Source organism: Notechis scutatus, chromosome 3 (genome assembly GCF_049901735.1).
Source record: "Notechis scutatus isolate UNSWTSFEM ecotype Mainland chromosome 3, rNotScu1.2, whole genome shotgun sequence".
Lineage (NCBI taxonomy): Eukaryota > Metazoa > Chordata > Lepidosauria > Squamata > Elapidae > Notechis > Notechis scutatus.
The window spans coordinates 184,570,573-184,589,192 of NC_142011.1; the positions used below are offsets into that span (position 1 = coordinate 184,570,573).

Sequence of the window (18,620 nt, forward strand, 5' to 3'; positions counted from 1 at the left end):
TTATTCATTAAGTTTAGTTATGAACCTTAGCTTATTTCTTTTTCACATTTGTCATTCTGCATTAAAAACAAACTGAGCCACTTTCAAAATTCTTATGTTTGTTAGAATCTTTAAAAAGTCTGCCATAAATAACACAAGTATTTGTCAAATTTTATTAATTTGACCTGTTTGGGGCTTTCACTCTTCTGGAGACTTTTAATTTAGCCCTTTATTGATACCTAAATTTTATGTTATTTGGTTTGTCTCAGTCAGATGTTCAGATTGAATTTGGCATTTGTATTCACCAATTGAGTCCTGGGATAGGGAAAAATTTATCCACCTATCCAAGGGCCTGGGATAGGCAGAAGTGGATGTTTGAGGGTGTTACAGATATTGTTGCAGGATGTAAGTTGTCCCAAGTAAAGCTTCCTTTTGCAAATGACTGAGGTGATTTTATCAATGCCTATGGTGGTGCTCTAGTTTTGAGATTGCAGCCAAGGCACCTGATATTACCTTTGATTGCTTTTGCCACAGTTGTTTCATTACTATTTGCAGGTCTTTGTATTTTCTCTAGTTCTTTCTCTTCTACTCTGCTGTCTCCAGGTACTGCCATGTCCACTATGCAGATTTTTTTTCGTTCTTATTGACAACTGTTAAGTCTGGGCAGGGGTGGGATTCAATTTTTTTAACAACCAGTTCTGTGGGCGTGGCTTAGTCAATGGGCGTGGCTTGGTGGTCATGTGACTAGGTGGACGCGGCTTGGTGGTCATGTTATTGGCAGGGTGTGGCCAACTCAATATCACTCACATCGAGGCATGCATCTCCTCGTCTGGCCTCTCATGACTGTAGGGATGCTGCAACAGTCGTAAGTGTGAAAAATGGTCATAAGTCACTTTTTTCAGTGCATTGTAACTTTGAATGGTCATTCCACACAAGCAAAGTACCAACGAAGGAGGGAAAAAAACTCAAGAGAAGTTCCTGAGACAGGAAGTCTAGTCCTGCCAAGAATGTAATAAGGGTTAATGGAGAGGCAGTTTCTGTAAGCAACACCAGAATGTTTCCTTCCTGCCTTCCTTACAGGATTAGGCCAGTAATTTCTTCTAACAACCGGTTCTCCGAACTGCTTAGAATGTTAACAACCGGTTCTAGCGAATAGGTGCAAACTGGTAGAATCCCACCCCTGAGTCTGGGGTGTTATTTGACAGATGCCTGTTGAATTCTCAAATTGCAGAGCACATTGGCTTCCTCCCTTTATTACTTTGTCTGTTTTGTGGCCCTACCAGTTATTGGCTGCAGGCAAATGGTACTTTTTGCAGATCTTTCAAGGCACCATTGTTGCTACTTTGTCATGCCATTGTTTGTAATCAGTCTGTATGGTCTTCTTGCAGCAATTAACCAGATGATCCACTGTTTGTTCAGCTTCTTTGCAGAGGCAGCATTTACTATCTGTTAGTGTCTTTTGAATTCTGGCTTTGTTTGCATTTGTTTGGGTGGTTGCCTTTCTGTTCAGGTGGAAAGAGCTTATTTTCAAGTAGATGTTGTTGGACTGCATCAGTCATAATAGTTAGCAATTTAAAAATTGTTGGTAAGTAGGTAGTTGGCCTGTAATTTCCTGGTGCTGCCCCTTTTGCTGGATCTTTCATTTTCAGGAAGATTTTGCCAGATGTTAGTCACTCTTCAATTTCACCTCCTTGTTAAACTGCTCGGCAACAAGTAGATATAGACAAGTCAGATGTTTCAACCAAAAACTATGCAGTTCATTTTCACCTGGTAATGAACAATTCTTTTCCACCTCCTTTAACAAGTTGCATTCTTATCGTATTTCTTTGGGTTATCCCATATCTCTGCCCAGAACTGCACTGCACTGCTTTTTTCTCGTCAGAAGTTGACTGATTCATTGCAGTCCCTTCATTGATGAATTGGTAGAAATGCTTCTGACTGGATTGAAATTGGAAATTCTGCCTATAATTTGCTATTCAAGCTTCTTATGTGCTAATCGTCTTGTTTGTAGCTGTTATTTGGTGCTTTGTTATTTCCAGTGCTTTCTTGATCTTCTTTGTTTCTAGGTAATATCTTGAGAAGGTCTTTTTTTATTTTCTTCTTCTTATGCTTTTTTTCTTTCATCAGTTCTAACTTGTCTGCATCTGATCTTAGCTTGCTGATCTTATTTTCCAACCTGATCTCCCATTTTGATGATGTACTGACTGGCTTTTTTCCCTTCTTCTTTGTAGATTTTGCTTCCCATGTATACAGTTGTAGCTATAGCAGTGCTGTACATTAGTTGGCTTGTTACTTGTAATGAGATGGTGCTTATATCTGATACTACAATATTGGTATCTTTTAATGTGCTAGCTGGAACATGCTTTGATGCAGGCAACCTTATTCTGTTGTTTTTACATTGGTCAGTTATTCTTTGTTTCAGTTCTACTACTTCTTTAATTATTAGAGTGCTTTCTTCTTCCTAAACAGGCAGAGGAGAGGATGTCTGGTTTCCTAATGAAAACAAGTCAATAGCTATGCTGGCTTCCTCTACTGCTGAGTTCTCCTGGTTTGCCTCTACAGTCTGAGCTACTTCTGGCAAGGCTTTTATTTCTTTGCCCTGGGTAGACCTTTGCAATTTTTTCAATTCTGCTACTGCAAATATTATTATTATTTTTTTTACTATAAATCAATGTTGATCTGCTAACCTCTGTTCCCTTATTTCCGTTCTTTCCAGAATCGGTGCATTCATTTCAAATATCCTCTTCTTGTTGGATTTAATTTGTAATACAAATAATTATTTCTTTGTTTTCTGCCTCTGAATATTTGCGATGGGTAAACACTCCTGTCCCCAGGAGTTTTGCAGCTCCTGGCCCTGAGTTGCTTAGCCAATAATCCAGAGCCTTGTAACTCATTTTGCACCAGGAACTCCAATACCTAGCATAATCCTTGTTAATTCAGATGACAACCAGCTGGTATGGGTTTCTGTAATTTATGCCTGATGATATTTTTTTTATGAGAGAGACACTCTTTGTCTGACTCCTCCAATGAGACCTGTCCAGTATGGTTGAACTTCTGGCATAACTCTTACTTTCTTCAGACCATATAATCACATTAAGGTAATGCCTCACTAGGGAATGTTATTTTTATTAATGTATTTATATCATCTTTTTACTATCATTTATGCTTTCCAACATTGATAATTGACACACAAATGTTATATAATTTGTCCTCTTTTAAATATAAACAATAATCTTTGCACCTTGAATTACTGCCCTACACAGGCACTTTAAGCCTTAAAACACAGCTTTCTAGGAATAACCACATTAATATCAGTGTGATTTCTTTAATGTGTAGGGCATCAAGAATAGCAGCTTTAACTGCTAATTTAACTGTAATGTGACACATTTTACATGAATTGTATTGTTCTAGTACCCAAGAGTGAGTCAAATTATATATTCAGTTGAATACGCTGTCAGCTTCTATGGGAGGTCGCTGAAATTGGTTCAATAAAACACTTCACTCATAGTCTTGATGTAGCAATGTGTGTTTATTTTGGCTTCCTCCACCAGCAGCAACAAACGGAAAGTCCGAGTAAAGCCAGCGCTGAGAGTGTCTGGCTCTCAGCGCTGTTTATATTTCCCGTTCACCCCCATTAATTAGCTAACATCCGCCCTTAGCAAAACACCCAACACCCATCTACAGCAATCTTGCACACTACCGCCCAACCACCCAAATAACACCTTCCCCCTCCCCGAGTGTTGTCCTTCCACCCCGATCCATCCGATATCCCCTATGTGGAATGCTGACTAGCTGAAACGACATCCCGAAGTATTTCCCAGCTGGTAAAGGAGAAGAGTGGGAGGCGTTGTGCTTAGAGCTTTGCAAAATGCCGAACAACTGATAAGACATTTTCCCAGCCAGTCGCACTGAAGTGGGGAGGGGCAGTTGCGCCTGGCTTCATCAGCTGTCATCGCCATCGATTCAGGACCTTCAAAGTAGATAGCTCTCCCCCAACCATAGTGACGTGTTGGGCTTCATTCCATCAGCAGCGTTGCTGAAGCCTGACATGCGGCCCCCTCTACCATGTGACTCTCTGAAACAAAAAATAGGCAATAATTATCTTGTATATGCAGTTCCCCCCCGCCCGCTTTCATGGGGTATTTCCTATGGAACCGCCACCGCAACTGGGGAGCGGACACATCTGTACACGGTATCCATGCTGCATCTAATAGTGGATACCCCTTCCAGATAACTAGATATTGCAGAACACCCCGTTGTCGACGTGAATCAAGTATCTTGTCAATTTCGTAATGATCATCATGTACTGGTCCCAGCAGAATCGCTCTCGGTTCTTGTCTGGCCATATTATCTGGATTTAATAGAGCAACGTGGAATATAGAGTGAATTCGCTTAAAACGGGACGGCAGTTGAAGCTTCACTGTTACCGGATTTATGATTCGTAATATTTGAAATGGTCCAATAAATTTTGGTCCTAATTTCTTCTTATTCAAACCCAGGTGTATGTATTTTGTGGATAAATAAACCCAATCTTCAATACTATATGGCTTTTGGTCGGCTCGTTTCTTGTTACTTTGGATTGCATATGCTTCCTGGGCTTTTTTTAATGCAATTCGTATTGAATCCCGTTGTTTCACTATATTGGTTGCCCACATAGTGGTATTGGGAGTGTCTTGTGTCTTGCAACCATTCCAGTATGGGTATAAATCCCATTAACTATTTGAAAAGAATAACCGGTGCTACTATGAACCGTGTTGTTGTATGCGACCTCAGCGGATGGCAGTAAAGTTGTCCAATTACTTTGTTGATAATCAACATAACATTGGAGATATTGTTCGATGGCCGCGTTCGCTCGTTCGGCTGCACCATTGGTAGCCAGATGGTAGGCTGTACTTAACCCTTGTGTTGATCCAATCACATCGAGGAATTCACACCAAAATTTGGATGTAAACTGCACTCCTCTATCAGATATAATCCGTTTGGGTACTCCATGTAATCAATATATTTGTTGTATGAATAATTGTGCTAGATTTTTAGCCGATGGTATTCCTTTACATGGTATAAAATGTGCCTGTTTCGAAAATAAATCGATAACTGTCCATATAACTGTGTACCCGTTATTTTCTGGTAAATCCACTATGAAATCCATTCCAATTTCTTGCCATGGTTTTGTCGGTTCCGATACAGACTGCAAGAGACCCGTTGGTTTCCCTATTTTAGTTTTATTCATCATGCAAGTTGGACAGGACATATGCTTCAATATCCGACCGCATGCCTGGCCACCAAAACTGTTGTTTTGCTAAATGTAAGGATTTCAGGAATCCATAGTGTCCTGCCTGCTTAACATTATGACATCTTTTCAGTACCACTGATCTCAATACATTTGGTACATAAATTTTGTTCCCACGCCAGGTTATACCATCTTTCATTTCGATTTGATTTATGTTATGTGCCAACCAATCATCTTCTGCTAACAATACAGGCAGATCTGGTTCTAGTATAATGGCTTTAGTTCCTGCTACTCGATCAATTATTGGTATAAGCAGTTGGATTGTGTCCTCGCGTTGGCTACGATACTGTGGAAGTCGGGATAAAGCTTCCGCCATAAAGTTTTTCCCTGCTGGGACATGTTTCAATGTGAATCTAAACCTCTTAAAAAATAAAGCCCAACGAACCTGTTTCAGTGACAAACGATGTGGATTTTGGAGGGCTTCCAAATTTTTATGGTCAGTCCACACTGAACGGTTTTGGACTGCCCTCCAACAAATGTCTCCAGGTCAATAAGGACCAACGAACCGCAAAAGCTTCCTCTCCCATATCACCCAATTACGTTCAGTTGGGCTGAACCTACAAGAGGTGTATGCACACGGGTGTAAAATCCCATCCGTACCCCTTTGTAGTAGCACCACTCCTACTGCTATGTCGCTGGCATCTGCCTGGATTACAAAAAGTAACTCAATATCTGGATGTTTTAATACTGCTTCCTTCGCAAATAACTTTTTAAAGTTGTCGAATGCCTGTTGACATACCTTTGTCCATGGCAGCTTAGCATTTGTCTTTGTATCTTTAATTCCTAAAGGTTTTGTCTTTAATAAATCTGTCAGAAGTAGAGCAAGATTGGCAAAACAGGGCATGAACTGCCGATAAAAATTTGCAAACCCCAAGAAACTCTGCAGCTGTTTTCTAGTGGTTGGGGCTTGCCACTTTAACATGGTTTCTACCTTCTTTGGGTCCATCTCAATACCTCGTTCAGAAATACAGTAACCGAGGTAATCCAGTTGTTTGGTATGAAACTCACATTTTGAGACCTTCATGTAAAGTTGAGCATCTAACAGTTTTTTGAGCACCTGTCTGACTAATTGGATATGTTCTTGTTCAGACTTTGAATAAATTAAAATGTCACCCAAATAAACCAAAACTCTATATAAATGTTCATACAACACGTCGTTTATCAGCTGCATAAATACAGCTGGAGCCCCCTGCAGTCTGAACGGCATCACCTTATAACAATAACTGCCCAATGGACAATTAAAAGTTGTCTTCCATTCATCTCCTTCCCTAATTTGTACTTGATAATATGCTTCTCGTAGATCAAGTTTTGTAAATATGCGACCTTGTACTAAGGTGGTAAGTAGGACTTTCATTAATGGCAATGGATATAACGGTTCCGCACAGATAGCATTTAACCCTCGATAGTCTACACATAAACGTAAGCTGCCATCTTTTTTTTCACAGAATAACACAGGCGCTGCCACATGTGATCTACTTGGAGTGATGAATCCCCTTTTTAATTTTTTTTCGATATATTTTCTCATTTCTCCTAATTCTTTGTGGGTCATGGAGTACATTTGTGGCTTAGGTAAAGATACGCCTGGGATCAACTCTATGGCACAATCCGTTGAGCGGTGTGGTGGTAAACAATCAGTGCCATCTTCGAACACCTTGGCCAAATCTTTATAGTCATAAGGGTAGGGGTGTACGGTTGATAATTCCTTTGTCAATGTATGTTCAGGAGCCTGCTGTGTTCCATGATGACTAGGTGGATGAGGGCCAATTGCTAGCATCAATTTCTGATACCCTCCTTCCCATTTTATAGTTGGCTCCCACTTATCAAGCCAAGCTAAACCCAAGATTACTGCTTCACTCTTATGAGGAACCACCATGAAAGAAATCCACTCCCAGTGTTCACCCATCACCATTTTAAGATATTCAGTTCTGTGGGTCACCAGAACCCCACCTAATATGGACCCATCCACCTGTTCAAATTTAATAGGTACATCCAATTTGATGATGTTGAAACTTAGTTTGTCCACCACCCCTTTAGTTATCAAACATCTCATGCACCTAGAATCAATTAGTGCCCCCACCTTGATGCCTTGTTCAGTCCGCTTATTCCATAGAAAAACAGGCAAGATAAAAGGATGAATTGGTTTATTCACCATCAGATCATCGGCGATCCCACCTTCCAAATCACAGTCGGTTGGAACCGTAGTCGGTATACTGGAACTGTTATCCTCATCGTGGTCCTCCGGTGATTTGCTTCGAACACCCTTCACTTTCTCCTGTCGATGCCAATCACTCCTGGTTGATCTGGTTCGGGCACTTTCTAGACCGACCTGAGGTATTCTCTCTAATGTCAAAGGGGGTATAGGGCATGCTACAGCTCTGTGCCCTGGTTTATACATCGGAAACATTTCATTATTCCTCTACCACTTGGATTAATCACCCCTTTAGTCTGGGGTTTTGTTACTGGATCCATAGTTTTACGTATTTGGACATCACTTTCAAGTTTAGGTTTCAAGCGTCGAAGCTTTGGTGAGAATCAATTTTGGAAAATCAGCATCTGGAAAGAAGTTGAAACAGTACAGTACAGCAGTGGTGGGATTCAATTTTTTTTACTACCAGCTCTGTGGGTGTGGCTTGGTGGGCATGGCATGGCTTGGTGGGTGTGGCTTGGTGGACATGGTATGGCTTGGTGGGCATGGCTTGGTGGGCATGGCAGGGGAAGGATACTGTAAAATCCCCATTCCCTCCCCACCCTTGGGGGAAGGATACTGCAAAATCCCCATTCCCTTCCCACCCCACTAACCTGCTTTCCAGCTCCATTCTCCTGTGCAGGGCAACAAAAGAAGACTCAGCTGATCAGCTGGTATTTGGGAGGCTGAGAATAGATAGGGGTTTGTCCAGTCAGAGTTGGTATTTGCCGGTTTTCTGAACTACTCAAAATTTCCAGTACCAGTTCTCCAGAACTGGTCAGAATCTGCTGAATACAAACTCTGGTGTACATGGGTGCTGATCTGAGCTCTTGTGCTGTGGATTATAGATGAACAATCTGCTGCTCTACAGCTGTGTTTGTTCCCTGAAACCCATCTTTGTGGTCCTTAGTGTCCTGTAGCATCTCTGATGTTCTCTAATCTTGGTTGATTGGTTATAGATACTTCATGACCTAACTACATAACTTCATGGTTCAACCCTGAACTGCAACCCTGAACTTCCTAGGTATCCTGTCTAACAGCTTCCAATAGCTATTGAAAACTGATAGCATTTTGAAGTGGGAATCATACAAAAACTATAATGAAAGTTTTAAAGTAGATATAATAGTAAAGAATAAATAGCTCTCCAGTCTGTATCATGGTCCTCTCCACTTTGCATTAGGGCTCACACACCAGAAACCTTGTCTACTAAATGGTTCTCAGGAAAATACTAAGGGTCCACTGTACTTTCTGTGATTAATGTAGAACCAGTTTGGTGTTGTGGTGTAAAGTGATGATTTAGAAACCAGATGACAGTGATTTCTAGCCCTGCCCTACGAACAAAAGCCAACTAGGTGACTTTGGGTTTATCACTCTCAATCCAATTCACCTCATGGGATTATTGTGAAGGAAATAGGAGGAGGAAGGAGTGTTATATACAATCACTATCTTGAATTACTTGTAAAATAATAAAAGCAGGATAAACATCTAATAAATATGTGCTTTGACTCTGGATATTGCATAACAAGAGTTCCACAAATATTTGGGCTTGCTAAGTAAAGACAGTTGCTTCCAACATTGAAACACATCATTGGAGATGATCTATAAATTGCCATCCAAAAGAAGTTAATATTTTTCAAATGTTGTCCCTATCAAAGTCCAATCCCTAGCTTACCTGTGAAATACTATATGTATGAAATATAGCTTACCTGTGAAATACTACATGCATGTTACTCTACCTTCCATATTTCATCTTTCATTGATCAAACAGAATAAGTCATAATTTGACAAAGCCCCCCCCCCCATTAAAAATATTGTTTAACAAAAAATAACACCAAACTGTATTTTTTTTTAAATGACAGAACCTCTTATGATGGGACACACTCTAAAGCAGGGGTCCCAACCACCGGGCCGCGGACCGGTACCGGCCGTGGAGCACTCTCTACCGGGCGCAAAGAATTTTTTAAAAAAAATGGCGGCTTTCTTCACCTTCGGTGAATGCTGCTGGGATCGGGGATCAAGGACACAAATGAAAGAAGGGGAGGGAGGAAGCAACGAAGCCTGTCCTGCTCTCTGGCTCAGCTCTCTCAGTCTCTCTCTCGCTCCTCCACCAGCCCAGGAAGAAACTGCTTCAAAGAAGCGGTGGGGGGCTTTTCCTGTCGCCGAAGCGCCCGTTTCTCCCCACCCCGCCCGCCCGCCCGCGCGTGGATTCAACCCAGTGCTCCGTTCTGCCTGCCTGCCTGCCTTCGTTAATGGTTGAATCGGAACAGCTTCGGCTGAGTAAAAGAGCGAATAGTTATTATTCTCAGCGAAGCTGCTCCCAAACAACCAGAAACTAAGGCAGGCAGGCAGAACGGGACACTGTGGATTGAAGCGGGCAGGCGGGTGGGGTGGGGGTGAAACGGGCGTTTGAATAGCTGCGGCGACAGGAAAAGCCCCCTCCTTCTCTCCCCCACCCGTCCTTGCAAAAATTTTCTGCTTGAAACCGGTCCCTGGTACAAAAAAGGTTGGGGACCACTGCTCTAAAGTATTCCCAAGTGCTACCAACTGGAGCAAGGCAAAAGAAGCCAGAAAAAAAAAACTATTTTGGGTTGTTTTTTAAAATTAAAATCCATCCATGGGCAGGAGGCACCACTTGTGACATGCTAGAATGAACATAGCCATGCAAAGTAGTTCATAACAGAAGAAAGTTCTTCTCAGTCCTGTAAAGCTAAGATTGGATGAGATCTACTTTCTCAGCAGAGCAAGTAGAGCAAGACACAATTGACCGTTTACTGGAACAGAAAGCATTCTTTCCATCACTCCTTCATTTCTAAGAACACTTTGTATTCCAGACTCTAGATGGGGACCCCCAAACTTGGCAAATTTAAGACTTGTGGACTTCAACTTCCAGAATTCTCCAGCCAGCTATGCTAAACTATGCTGGCTGGAGAATTCTGGGAGCTGAAGTCCACAAGTCCTAAAGTTGCCAAGTTTGGAGACATCTGCTCTAGATGTACAAATTGTGATCAGAAATTCGTAGAGATCCACCTCCAGACTGAAGCTGTATGGGATGTCTAAATTTAACTTGGTATTTGAATTATCTTGCTTCAGTTCTAGATTCAAGACTCATCCAATTGGGATGATAATATTTCCTGTGTTATTACTTGTGTCAACAGAAATTGCTTTAGAGTTAGAGATATTCCCAGCAGAATATACGCTGTAGTCCATTGCACGTATCTTGAAACATAAAAGAGAGTTTAAAGAAGAAAAAGAAAAAGAAAATTGAAACAGCCATTTCAAAGCACTTTTAAAAATGAACTAATTAGCAGTCCATCTCTTCATGGAATAACTCAAACAACATTCTTTGTAGAACAAAATTCAGTTTTGCATCTGGGATTAGTTCTTTAAAGATAAACCTACTTTATTCTTATGACAATTATAATTAACTCTTAATAAGAGTTTTTGAGATTCTAAGAAACTAAGGACTGCTTAGTTTTTGCTAAAAATTGAGTTTTAATGTGAGATCCTATTGTTGAAACAACTCTTACATATATATCTATAGATTTATTTTCCCCTACCATTTAATATATAAATGAACAGATAGTCCTTGAATTATAAGGACTGGAGCTTGCCCAGTGAAGTTGTAAGGTGTGATGGTCATAAACCAGGTCATTCAATGACCACATGAGCTGCTTGATTTTATGAATTTTTTGTCAGTTGTAAAGCAACTTCCGGGGTTATTAAGCAACTGCTTAAACTGTCATGGCCATTAAGCAACTGCTACAATCATAAGGTAAACCCATTGCTATAGGACATTTTTGCCAAAAACCAGAAGTAAATGATTTTCAGCAAAAAATCGTATATTGTGGTCACATGACTGCAGGATGCTGCAAACGGCCATAAATGCAGGCCAGTTGCCAAACACCTGAAACATGGTCATGATCACAGGAGTAGCCTATCTGTCAGAATTTTGGAACAGGGAAATAAGTACATTGGGGAAAGTCCCTCATAACTTCAAACAAATCTCTAAACCACTGGTCATAAGTCAAGGACTACCTGTCAAATTTTTGACATTCCATTTGAAGTCTGACCAATATTGTATTGAAATGAATGACTAACAATTCTGACCTCTTTTATATTTAACAATAAGTATTTCATTTTCATCCTGCATTTTAAAGGATGTTAGAAAACATCCTTCTTTTAAAAGCGTTTATCTTACAAAAAAAATCCTGCTTCTCAGTTTTATTTTAAAAGTGTTTGAACACACTATGCTTTAAAGCCTTAAGAAAGTACAAAATACCGAACTAAAGCATGAGCTAAATGCTAACTAAAAGTCTGGAAACAAGATTTAAGCTGCTTGTATAATATCCCTGTAGAACAATGTTTGTCAGCCTTGGCCACTATCAGATGTGAAGACTTTTAACTGTCAGGATTCTGAATTCCACACATCTGAAAGTGGCCAAGCTTGGGAAGTACTGCTCTAAATGTATTCGAGATGAGAAATTATAGTACAACACAACTAAAGAGCACCAGGTTGGGAGTGTTGATGTTGCCAAACTATATCTAAATCTGAAGCTCTTAGAAAAGGGGCAACAGAAAAAGCAATGCATTAATGTGCTGCTTTCCCTAGGGATTCTAGTCCTCAGTTTCCAAAAGTAGGCCTCTGTCTGAGCTTTAAGTAGTGGACAATGGTGCAAAGATTTTGTGTTCTCCCCTCTCCTCACATCACAAAACCTGGTTTCTTAATTTCTGTCACTGCACTTTCATATGACATTACTTAACTGGATTAGTTTTCAGGCTGTCACGCTTCATAACTTAAAGCTTGCTGAGCTGATTTGTAATGTAATATTGTCTTTTTCCTCCTACAGGTTCACCAATAATAGAGAAAAATGAAGCTTCTGTTTTTAATGATCTCCATCTGCCTATTTTCTGAAAGCATGACTTGTTTATTAAGCAACAGCAGCTACGGCCACCAAAGAACATTTGAGGATATTGAGAGAGAAATAGCCAATTATTCAGATGTTGCTGAGAAGATCATCAAACTTGCGGTTTATGGCAAGGCCCAGAACAGATCTTACGAAAGGCTTGCGCTGTTTGTGGACACATTTGGACCACGATTGAGTGGTTCTAGAAATCTAGAACTGGCTATCCAATACATGGAGCATGCTTTGAGGAAAGATGACTTAGAAAATGTCCACCTGGAGCCAGTAAAAATACCCCACTGGGAAAGGGGTGAAGAGAGTGCAATGATGATTGAACCATACAATCATACCATTGCCATGTTGGGGCTCGGTGGGAGCGTTGCAACTCCTCCCGAAGGTAATGAATGCCTGATTTTTAACTGTTGCTACCCTTAACTATTACTTTTTATTTGGAATATATAGACTTTTAAAAAAATTATTATTGAACAGTTCTCAACCTCAGTAGCTTTATGCTTGCTAGGGAATTGTAAGAGTTGAAGGCCATATATTCTGCATGGTTTAAGGCAGGAGTCCCCAAGACCATTACCAGGCTGTGGCCTAAATTCCCAACTGGAAATAGAAATGGCAGGCGAAGATGCACATCCGCACAGCTCCATTTGTGTAAGCAGCAGACACATGTGTGCCCGATGTTTGTGTAAATGGAGCTGTCCACACTTCGCATGGAACCATCCCATCTCCCCAGTGGTGGGATTCAAAAATTTTTACTACCGGCTCTGTGGTCATGGCTTAGTGGCTGTGGCATGGCTTGGTAGGCGTGGCTTGGTGGCCATGGCAGGGGAATGATACGGTAAAATATCCATTCCCTCCCCACTCCAGGGGGAAGGTTACTGCAAAATCCCATTCCCTCCCCACCCCACTAACCTGCTTTCCAGCTCCCTTCTCCTGTGCAAGGCAACAAAAGAAGACCCAGCCGATCAGCTGGGACTCGGGAGGCAGAGAATAGATGGGGGTGGGGCCAGTCAGAGGTGGTATTTGCCGATTCTCCAAACTACTCAAAATTTCCGTTACCGGTTCTCCAGAACTGGTCAGAACCTGCTGAATTAACACCTCTGCCTCTCCCCCTTCCTGCTGTTCTGCAAAATTGGAAAGGTTGGGGAACGGTGATTTAAAGAACCGTTTAAAATCATAAAAATGCAAAAAACAAAAAAAAAAACAGGCCACCTTTTGGGGCCCAATTTTGAAGGATCATAATAAAGATGTCACAGAGCTGGATCTGTTCTGCTTCTGCATCTCTGAAATATGAAAAACCCAAAATGGCTGCTTCCTATGGCAAAAGGTAAGATTTTCCCTTCCCATGTATTTTGGGCTTTACTGATTAGATAGATTTGTTGATATAGAAATGTCTAGTTTACACTAATATGTAAAAGTACAAAGTTGAGGTTTGATGTTACGGTCTTATTCTACTGCACCAGAAGAAGTTGTAAGTCAACATCTTTTTTTTTTCTTTTTTTCCTTCTTTTCTACGCTTTTCCCCCTTTCCATTCTCTATTTTTCCTACTATTTGCTTTTGTATTTTTGTATTTTATATTATAAATGAATAAAAACTGAAAAAGCAGAATTGATCTAGTAATGATGCTGAGGTTTATGTTCAACCCTGATCTTGAGGCTTCCCAGCAACACCCCTGAGTATGTCTCCACCAGGGAAGCAACTGTGGACAGTCCAACAGCAACAATTCCGACGTGTTGGTATGATTCATCATCAGTAGATGCAAGGAGATGCTTTCAGTCCTACATCCATTAAAATTGTATGAATCATTGGCTGCGGTACAGCTCTGTTATTTAATTGCATTCTCTATTGTTGTATGTGTATTTAGAACACATATTTTCTTCATTAGAAACTAGGCATATAGCTGGAAAACCAAATTTGGAATAATTTTTAGAGTAGTTCTGTTGCCCTTCAAAAATATTGGGAATGTGACTCACAGGAAGCTGTTTCATGTAGCTTAATATTGTTTGCAGTGACCTGTAGTAGCTTCTCAAGAGTTTTGGACAGGAATCCTTGTCATCTGGGGTTGCTAGGGGCGGTCAGCTGCAGAGCAGAGCCTCTATTATTTTTGTTACTTCTGTTATGTTGACTGGGAATTCTGTGCACTGCAATCCCCACATCTCTAGAAGACGCCAGTTGCATAAGCTGTGAAAGGGAACCAGGATATTGGGACCTTATTTGCAGGAAGCATCTTTCATTATTACAAGGAGCTGTCAAGAATTGCTACTATTCTTTCTTCCTTGATGAGCAATCATGAACCCATGTTATTACATTTTATCACTTGGTGCGGATATAAATGGAGAGCTGGGAAGAATTACCTGATGTCAATTCTACTCATTAGTTTTGAAAGCTGATATGTCACATAGATTGCAGTGCCAGCCTGTAGAGACCTTGATTTTTCTAGTGGAAAATGAAAATTTCCAGATCTCTGGCTTCTACTCCACTGGTCTAATTCCAGCTTTGCATGCTCCTGTCACTAAGATGCTTTTGAAGCATGCAGCCGAAACTCTTACTCATTAAGAGTGGCTGAAGCCTATCAATTTACTTCACTTATATGCCAACAATAGCACCAGTAGGTTTTGCAAATATGGTACATCTTGCACTCAAAAAAGAAGTAGACTGAGAGCCAGGAAAGTGAGCCCATTACATTTTTTCACACCTTTCTTACCTATTTCTGGATGCAAAAGTCAAGACTTCATTTCCTACAGCTTGATTAATTTTTGTTCTTCTGGATCAAGGGCAAGCAGTTCATGGGCTGTATGAAGCCTCTTGCAGACATCTTGCAAGTTCTGGAGCAATCCTATTTTTTTTTTCCAAGCATGTGGACAAAATACAAGTCATACCAGATACTTTTTGGTTTATATATTATATCTTTAATCTAAAACTTCTACTGTACCTTTTCACCCACCATTTCTTTCTGCCATAATTCTTGACAATGGTTCTTAAGGCCAAACTGTACATGATGGGAAGAGATATGGAAAATGGATTAGGTGATGAATAATTTGATATGGGGTCCTTGATGCTCCCTGAGTTTGGTTGTTTTCTTGCAGACCCAAAGGTGCTTTTTTCAAGAGGCAACTGGACTTTCTGGTTTTTCTTTGAAGATGTTTCACTTTAAAAAAAACAGAAAGTCCAGTTGCCTCTTTAAAAAAGTACCTCTGTGACAACCATGACCTGGATGACAGAGAATCTCCATATACACCTTTCTTGCAGACGTTTCATTGCCCAAACTAGGTAACATCATCAGTACTAGTGTGAATTGTTTTTGAATTGTTTATCACAATATGTTGCCTGCAGACCTTCAATTCCACTCTAACAAAATAACAAGCAGCCTTTGGAAGTGGTTGCAGAGAAGATAAAAAATAATAATTCTCTTTATTTCACTGTCCTTATCCAAGCACACTTCAGCAAGAGCACTTACACTTACATACCACTTTACAGCCCTCTCTAAGCAGTTTACAGAGTCACCCTATTGCCCCCAACAGTTTTGACTCACCTCAAAAGGATGGAAGGCTGAGTCAAACTTGAGTCTGGTGAGATTTGAACTGCCAAATTGCAGGCAGCCGGCAGGCAGCAGAAGTACTACATTCTAACCAGGCACCACCGTGGCTTAGGTAATCACTCTTTTACATACAGTATGTGTGTAAAAAGTGCCTATATATTCATTAAGTTATTTTTACATTTGAAAAATAGATTTGTTCAAATAATTAAATTAAGTATAATCATGCGGTATAAGTATTTTTTCACCATAGTGTTCATCTTTTTTGCATACCTGTAGTGATGCACACTACTGTTGCACACCACACATGCACATGGGAAGATAAGGATTATCTGGCTTCTGTCAGAAATCTGATTACTGTTACTTTAGCTTCAGAATAAGGAGATGTATTTTGTTATAGACAGTAGTTGTGTTGCCTTTGATTAATTGATTGATTATATATCATCATGTCATTTTTGGCCCCTAGTGACCACATAGATAGGACCTTCTCCATTACAATCCATGCCTGATCTGTTCTTTCAAGTCTCCCAACAGTGCAATCATTGCCACTGTAATTGAGTTCACCATCTTTCTGCTACTCATCCTCTTCTTCTCTTTCTTTTCACCTTTCCCAATGTTAGAACTTTTTCCAGAGAGCTGGTTCTTTGCACATTGTCCAAAGTAGGTTAATTTGTGCCTTGAGTGAGTTGATTTGTTCAATGATACAATCAGTTTGTTTTCTTGGCTGCCCACACTATTCTCAAGAGTCTTCTTTTACTACACCAAAGTTCAAAGGCTTCATAAAAATATAATATATAAAGTTCAAAAGCATCAACCCTGATACTTTAAAGTCCAACTTTTGCTTCCATAGAGTGTCATAGGGAACACTATGTTCTGCATAGCTAATCTGAAAAAAAAAAAGGCATCTAAAATGGATTAGAAGCCTCCAAGTCAGAATATGAGCCACTTTGGTGTGATGGTTGAGGCATCAGACTAGAAAATGAGAGACTGCTGGGGAACTTTGAACCAGTCACTCTCTCTCAGCCCTAAGAAGGAGTCAATGGCAAACCACTGATAGGGGGGTTTCTGGCAACTGCCTGGACAAGTCCTTGCAGTTTTCTCAGCAAGCTTTTGGAAGTGGTTTGTCATAGCCTCCTTCTCATATTCAGGCTTGGAGGCTTCTAATCCATTTGAAACTAAAGACATTTCCAGTTGTTTGCCTGTTTTACCCCAAAATGTTGCTCACATCTCCTTACTGGAGATGGTTGATGGGATAAGAAGATCTCACCCTCGTGCCATCTGACCACTTTGATCTTAGTTCTTATGTAACTCTTTTTAAAATTGTAATTGTTTTTATTTTATCTTTGTTTGTAAGCTGCCCAGAATTGCTATGTTGGTAAGATGGGTGGCATATAAATTTAAAATAAGTAAATAAATGAGATAAAACTGGGCCTGTATTTCTAACAGCTGATTTTTCATTCCCAGGTATTACAGCAGAAGTGTTGGTAGTAAGTTCTTTCGATGACCTACACAAGAAAGCTCACGAAGCCAGTGGAAAAATTATTGTTTACAACCAGCGTTACATCAATTATGGTAAAACAGTGCTCTACCGACTCCGTGGAGCAGTGGAAGCTGCTAAATTGGGTGCAAAAGCTTCTCTTATCAGGAGTATTACTCCATTTTCTATCAATAGGTAGGAGAATCACGCTTCACTTCTTCTTTCAGGTCTGTTCCTATAGAACAGGAAGCCCTTTTGTTGAAACCATTTTCTGTTTGTTTTTCATGTCTAAGTGGTAGTTGAAGTAGACAACCTGACATCTCAAACTGTTTTCTAACTGGAGAATCACAATTATTTGAGCCATTCATGCTTTTGTTAGCAGGAATAATAGCCTTGCCTTTAAAAAAAAAACTGTTGCATTTCATACAATCATGAAGGGCTTTTACATGTTGATTGTAAATTATCCTTACTAAAAAGGAAAAACAGCACATTTCAAATTTAAATAGAAAGGAACAGTTGCCTTACCTACCCTTTTCATGTTTAGTTACATATTGTCCCAAGACATTTTGTAACTTGAAATATAAAGTAGAAAAAGTGCCCGTTTTGCCATTCAATGAAAGTAAGTTATTTTGGCACAAAAGAAAGAAAATCTCTCAAACATTGTCTTGGCAATGAAAATACAATAAACCCAATTGAAAAGTCCAGTCTATCTCACTCTGCTTCTTAACGTTTTCCCAACCTGATACTTTAAATGTATGACTCTACAACTTTCAGAATGCTCATCTACATTGGTACCTCCAGATCAAATTTCATTTAAAATATAAATGAAAGGGGAGGTTAAGGGAGATTAGTTTCCAATGCGATTTACAAAACATACCTTAGGCCAATCCTAGAATATTATTCAACTATTTGTAAGGGTTCTGTTTCCTCCGTTTTTCTGATACTTTTGATGTGCAGTACAATATTTTCAAGTCAAGTTTGAAAACATTTGGTTCTGCTGTATGAAAAAGCTGTTTCAGCTATAAACCCATGAAGAATTGCAATAAGAATAGCTACATCTTATTTCCAAAAAACCCAAAGAAAATATGTTAAAAGGCATAAACTGCTCTCCAGTGGGGACTAAGTCACGAACTCAGTACAATTAGATTTTTTAAAAAGCATTGTTGAAAAAATGTTTATTCAAATATTTGTTATAGAAAATATTGAAAAAGAAGACAAACACAAATAAAGTGTTGATATATTA

The 18,620-nt window shown here is 39.9% G+C and overlaps 1 protein-coding gene across 6 annotated transcripts in view; it reads left to right on the plus strand.

The window, feature by feature from the left end:
• The window catches only part of CPQ (carboxypeptidase Q), a 162,086-nt gene that overhangs the window by 16,155 nt on the left and 127,311 nt on the right, over positions 1-18,620 (plus strand). For all 6 annotated transcript variants that reach the window (XR_015748984.1, XR_015748983.1, XR_015748985.1 and 3 more), the window contains exons 2-3: positions 12,302-12,752; positions 17,365-17,572. Coding sequence is in view for 3 of the 6 variants with exons in the window: in XM_087962030.1 (XP_087818156.1) it covers positions 12,323-12,752; positions 17,365-17,572 (638 nt within the window). In the remaining 3 variants the exon portion in view is untranslated. The remainder of the gene's footprint in view (positions 1-12,301; positions 12,753-17,364; positions 17,573-18,620) is intronic.